The sequence below is a fragment of the Megascapheus bottae genome, chromosome 22, assembly GCF_031878675.1.
Source record: "Megascapheus bottae isolate mThoBot1 chromosome 22, mThoBot2.hap1, whole genome shotgun sequence".
Classification (NCBI taxonomy): domain Eukaryota; kingdom Metazoa; phylum Chordata; class Mammalia; order Rodentia; family Geomyidae; genus Megascapheus; species Megascapheus bottae.
Window position 1 is genome coordinate 17,520,018 of NC_143530.1, and position 6,000 is coordinate 17,526,017.

Consider the following 6,000-nt stretch of genomic DNA (forward strand, 5'->3'; position numbering starts at 1 on the left):
GGGACTCGAACCCAGGTCTTCATGCATGCTAGGCAAGCACTTTAACCACTAGGCCAAACTCCCGGCCCCTTATCCACACATTTAACAAATATGTATACATACCCCAACTGTGTACTAGACAAAGATGGTCCCTGCTTTTCAAAGCTTACCATCTACTAGAGGATGGGAAGGTGTCATTAAAACAAGTCTAGCCAAGTGCTAGTGGTTCATGCCTGTAAGCCCAGCTACTTAGGAGGCTGAGATCTGAAGATCAGAGTTCAAAGATAGTTGGGGGCAGGAAAGTCCATGAGATTCTCTTAATTCCAATTAACAACCAAAAAGCCAGAAATGGAATCATGGCTAAAGTAGTAGACCTCCAGCTTTGAGTGGAAAAAAAAAAACAAAAAACCCAAATGAGAGAATGAGACCCTGAATTCAAACCCTAATGGAAGGAAGGAAAGAAGGAAATTTATGCATACCACATATGATAACAGATTACCGAGCACCTACAGGTTTCATTGAGGAAAGGCCCCTTGAGCTAAAGATGTAGGAAATAGCCCACTGGTTTTCAAAGTGGAGTGTACCATACAATCTATTCAGTACACAGGAAAATGTTTACTTCTAATTTGCAAAGTGCTATTGTTGTTTCAAATTATACATACTAAAGAAGATGTGTTGAGTGGTTCAATGACTATGTTTATTAAAGAGTAATCAAAACTACTTCAAAAGTTTAGCACCATTAATTTGACTGGTAATTAAAGAGTAAAGAAAGGCAATTGTCAGCATAGAGTAGGGCAGGGAAGTTTGCAGAAGTACAGCCTGTTCAACAAGCCAGATGATGTAGAATGAGGGACAGTGGGAAATGTAGGGGAGGTCCCAGTACTCCAAGTTTTCTGGGCAGCTCCTATCTCCCCAGAACTCATAAAAACAAGTACAGGCTACTCCCTCCTTAAGAAAAATCTGTGGGAAATGGACATGTGAAGTGCACATAAGAATATCTGCATATAGAAAAGGAAGTCACAAACTCAAAATTTAAAAATAGGTATCTCTGAGTAGTTATGTGAGTTATATATTCTCTGTATTAAAAACAAAACAAAAATGTAATGGAACTCCTGTGTTACTTTCATAGTCAGAAAGATACAGTGTAAATGCCCTGGAGAATTAGTTGAAAGTAATAGAGGTCTTCCTCTGGCCACCATATTGAATTGATGATCAGAGCAGAGCTCTTGCAAGAGCCTGAAATCAGAATTTAGATGATGGTACTGTTTCATCCTAGCCTCCAGTCTGGTCAGAACACTTCAAGGCCTAGACAAATCATAGCAGAAATATCACAAAACCATGTCACTTGGCCAAAAGATACATATAAGACAGATGCCTGATAAATACAAAGATTCCATTTCAAGATAGGGGTCAAATTCAACTTTTCAAATCTGCCCAAGTATTTATTTTGACAGAGATTAATATAAACCAGATATCTTATTTCCACCCTATCCCTCACCTTTCCCATGAGTCAAAGTAATCCCTTAAACTCCTCACATCTGGGCAAGAACAACCATTTACACAAATTAAAAACTGCTACTCTTTGGAGGCTTCTTCAAAGCCTCCAGAATTAGCTTCTTCTTCCCGTGGGATGTTAGAAACACCCAGAACTGGACTGGCTACTCACTCCAGCAAAGACTGATGCTTTTATCTCAGGAACTGATTGCACTGAGCTGAGAAGGAGGGCCAGAAATAAGCAAGGGGACGTGGGGGTACGTGTACAGTTGGAGCTGTCTTCACACTCTGGACTCCCTAAATGCACAGGCTGTTTTGTTCCTTGTGCATTTCAAAAAAAAAAAAAAAAGCAGAGTATAGCAACAGCTTCCACCTGCTGAATCTACAGTCACTCATGGAAAGGGGAAGGCATACACAAATTCCTCTCGAGTAGTCTTCCTCCAAGGAGCAAAACAGAAGGGCCAATTCCACAGACAGAGATGAACTGGACGCTGGGAGCTTCTGCCAGTTGTCAGCCGGGCTTAAACATCCTTCTTTCCACTCAGATGTGCAATCATGCCAAGGAAGGAAGGATGGAACAGTTGGGAATATAGGTCACTGGGGCTCAAAGCTCACCCGCAGAGACGCTCACCTTGTTGCAACACCACCTGCTACACACACACACACACACACACACACACACACACACACACACACACACACACACACACACACACACACACACACCTTAAAGGCTAGGTTTTTGGAACACTCCCCCAACCTGTTTTAGGCCTTGCCATTTAACCCGCCAGATAACTCAAACTCCACGAATTCCCCAATCCAGGTTTCCCTCAACCTCTTCCTCCGAAACGAAAAAAGCTTGTTCAAGGGCTTCAAACAATGAGTCACCTTGCACCAGGGTACCACACATGGGTTCCTTAAGTGAGGGGGGGGAGGGAGAGAAGGATCAGTGGGTTAATCATTATTAAAATAAGAAGTGGATTTTTTTTTATCATTAACCCTTAAATGTCCTGGCCAGAGTTTGCGTCAATCCTAAAACCCTCTCCCTCCCCAGCTCCTGGCTACACCAAACCACGCCTTGCCAGGCCCGGCTTCCAACCAGTTCACAGCACCCCCTCCGCCCCTCCCGATGTGCCCCACAGGGCTGGGGCTGGAGGCGCTCGATCTACAGGGGCTTCGGCCAGCCATCCTTCCGCGAGGCCGCCCCCGACTTTCCAGAGTTGTGGGCATGAGGGATGGTCCCTCATCTCCAGAACTCCCAAAGCCGGGGCAGCCCGTCCCCTCCTCCTCCCCCAGAACGGCGCCACCGCCACGGGGCGCGGGCTCGCCGGGGACCCTGCCTTCCCGAGGCTCCCGATCCGTCCCCCCACCTCCCTCCCCCCCCCCCGGCCCTCTGCCCTCCCGTTCCGAACCGGGCTCTGCAGGCAGTCAGGTGGGAGCAAACTTCCCGGCTGCCCCCCAGTCCGCCCCCGACCCACGCCGCCCTCAGGTCCCCGGGCCTGGCGGCGGGAAGGGCGGAGGAGGTGAGGACCCGACCCGGCCAGCCACGGCGCCGAGCTTACCTATCAACTCCCGGGGCACGTCGGCGCTCTCCTCGGTCATGGTGGCCCCCGAGGTGCGGGGAGGATGGCAGGTCCGACTCAGATTCTCGACCCCGGCGCCCTTTCCCGACGCCCTCCAGATGTGTTGTTTTCGGGAGGTGTGGGGACTGGAGAGGTGGAAGGGAGGGGAAAAAAAAAAGTGGTGCAAATCCGAGGTGGGTTTGCGGCTGCGGCTGCGGCTCCTACATGACGCCGCTCCGCCACGGCCGGCGGCGGCGGGACGCAGAGCGGGCAGATTCCGCGCGGGGCGCGGGGCGAGGGGCGCGGGGTACCGCGCGGCTGCGGATCGGGGTTCCCGGGGCTCCCCCTCTCCGCTCGCGGACCCACCGCTCGGCTCCGGCAGGCGCCCAACCTCCGCGCCGCACCTACGGCCCTAGGTGAAAGCGGAAGGCGTGGGGAGGGGGCGGGGAGAGCGGGGCGGGGCGGGAGCGAGGGGTGGGGCGAGAGGGGCGGGGCGGGAGACTGGGGCGGGGCCGGGGAGGATAGAAGGGAGGGGAGAGGGGGCGTGGAAACGGCTGGGGCGGAGCGAGAGGGGCGGGGAGGGAGGAGTGGCACAGGGGTGGGGCGGGACTGGAGGAGTCGAACGAAGCGAATGGGACGGAACGGGAGAGAGTCGGGTGGGTGAAGGGAGGCGGAGCGGGCAGAATGGGAGCCGGGCGCGGGCGGAATGCGGGGCCGGAGCTGGAGCTGGAGCTGGAAATGGACAGCTCTGGCTGTCCTCCTCCTGCTGTTCCTTCTCCACCTCTCCACCTCCTCACGCTCCTCCTCTCCCTCCTCTTTCTCCTCCTCCTTCTCCTCCTTTTCCTCTTCCTTCTCTTCTCCCCCTCCTCCTTCTCCTCCGCCTCGCGAGAGCCGGCCCCCGCACGCCTCCCGGGTCGCCCTCCCTGGCCTGCGCCCCCGGTGCCTGGCAGGGGGCGGAGACGGGCGACGCTGGGTGCTGCGGCGGGCGGGGGCGGACGCGGCGCCCCCTTCTCGCGGTCTCTCCGTGCTCCTGGGGAGGGTCCGAGCGAGCGCGGGGAGAAAGGGAGGGAGCGAGGAGAGCGAGCCCGGGAGCCACCTGCTGGCGGCGGGGAGGACAGCCGAGCGAGCCCGGCCTCCCCGATTCCCGGGCCTCCGGGGACGGGAGGCTGCCTTCCCCACGCGCCTGCTGGCCCCGGAGCTGGTTCTCCTCGGGCCTCGGACTCACTGTTTTTAAATCTGTCCTTCCCCGGGGTCGTCTCGTCACATCCTGAGTGCTGTTAATTTTGCATTTCTGCTGAGCAAGAGCTCGACGCCCCCGGTAAACCGTGACCAGACGCCCCGGGGAAGCAAGCGCCCTTCTCCCGCACCCGGCCCCTCAGCCCCCGGGGTCCTCCCGGGCCACCATTCACCTGCTGCTTAACCTGGTACTCCCGGCCCAGCTCCCGCCGACTTCCCCCCGAGTTCCGTCCCCCTGGCGGCCAGCGACAGGGCCAAGATCTGAGCTTGCTTCGCCCACGGTGGGGGGGGGAGGCGGGGGGGGGCAGGGAATGTCCGGGGACTGTGGAATCAAGGTCCGTATATTAAGGATTTCCATCGGGGAAAACCAAATAAGAAAAGGAATCTCGAGTATTTGGTATTTTACTTTTAAACATTCCTGAGGACCTAGCTTTCTACGAGAATAAACTTGAGGGGGGGGCTAGGAACGTGGCTTAGTGGTTAGAGTGCTTGCCTAGCATGCACAAAGCCCTGGGTTCGATTTCTCAGAACCTCATAAACAGAAAAGGCCAGAGGTGGCGCTTATGGCTCAAGTGGTCAGAGTGCTAGCCTTGAGCAAAAGAAGCTTGGGCATAGTGCCCGGTCCCTGAGTTCAAGCCCCAGGGCTGGTTTATAATAATCATAATAAATAATGGCCCAGGAGTTTGGCCTTGCATGCACGAAGACCCTGGTTCGATTCCTTGATACCACATACTTAGAAAATGCCAGAAGTGGTGCTGTGGCTCAAGTGGTAGCCTAGCCTTGAGAAAGTCCAAGGACAGTGTCAGGCCCTGAGTTCAAGCCCAGGACTGGCAATAATAACAATAACAACGATAATAATAAATCTTCAGCCTCTTAACCCTACATTGCCTCTTGGACATATGCAAGCCAGTCTTTATCCTGCTAACCTATGCCACTCCACCCTCCTTTTCTCATCCCCAACCCCTGCTTTTACAGCCAGACTGCATTCTCCTCTACAGCCTTTTCAAGAATCTCACTTCTGAAGGTTATCTCTTTCTTACCTATGTCAAGTTCTTTGTAAAAACTTTCCAAGAGTTTTCAAGTCACTGGGATCCCTAGGTCTTAAACACTCCTGTTTTGTTGCTTGTATATATGTCTACATTTGCTATTTAACTCTTGAAATGTTTCCTGGCCATCTTTCATTTTGTTGTTGTTACTGTTGATTTTACTTTTTAGTGGGTACTGGGATTTGAAGTTGGCCTCTCACCTTAGGCAGTTGTTCTACCACTTAAGCCACCACCCCAAGCTCTTCATCTTTATTTTGGGGGTTTTCTTTGGCAGTTCTGGAGTTTGAACTCAATGTCTTATGCTAAATAGGTGTTCTAACGCTGAGCCACACCTCCATCCCTTTTTGGAGGAATTGTTTTGGAGCTAGGATCTTGCTTTCTATCTAGGTGGGCTCCTGGATTATGCTCTCCCTATTTGAGGCTTCTTGTGACAATTCTGGGATAATAGGCACTGGTCTCGATGCCCAGCTTCCTTCACTGCAATGACTATTTAGATTTTTTCTGCATGGGATGGCCTTGAACTGTGATCATTCCATTCTCAGCCTCCCAGCATAGCTAGGATGACAAGCACAGCCATCAGGGCTGGGCTATGTTATTTTTTTAGGTAAGGGATCATGTTTTGTTTTGGTTTGCACTGGCCTGCACCAAGATCCTTCTACTAAGGTATCCTGCACATTACTAGG

General features: G+C 52.8%; 1 protein-coding gene across 6 annotated transcripts in view; it reads right to left on the reverse strand.

Annotated features, from left to right (window-relative positions):
• Carmil1 (capping protein regulator and myosin 1 linker 1) overlaps window positions 1-3,437 on the reverse strand; it is a 270,455-nt gene extending 267,018 nt beyond the window's left edge. For all 6 annotated transcript variants that reach the window (XM_090356285.1, XM_090356284.1, XM_090356283.1 and 3 more), the window contains exon 1: window positions 3,036-3,437. In XM_090356285.1, the coding sequence (XP_090212411.1) occupies window positions 3,036-3,075 (40 nt within the window). In that variant the 5' untranslated portion in view covers window positions 3,076-3,437. The remainder of the gene's footprint in view (window positions 1-3,035) is intronic.
• Between the last annotated feature and the right edge of the window lie 2,563 nt (window positions 3,438-6,000).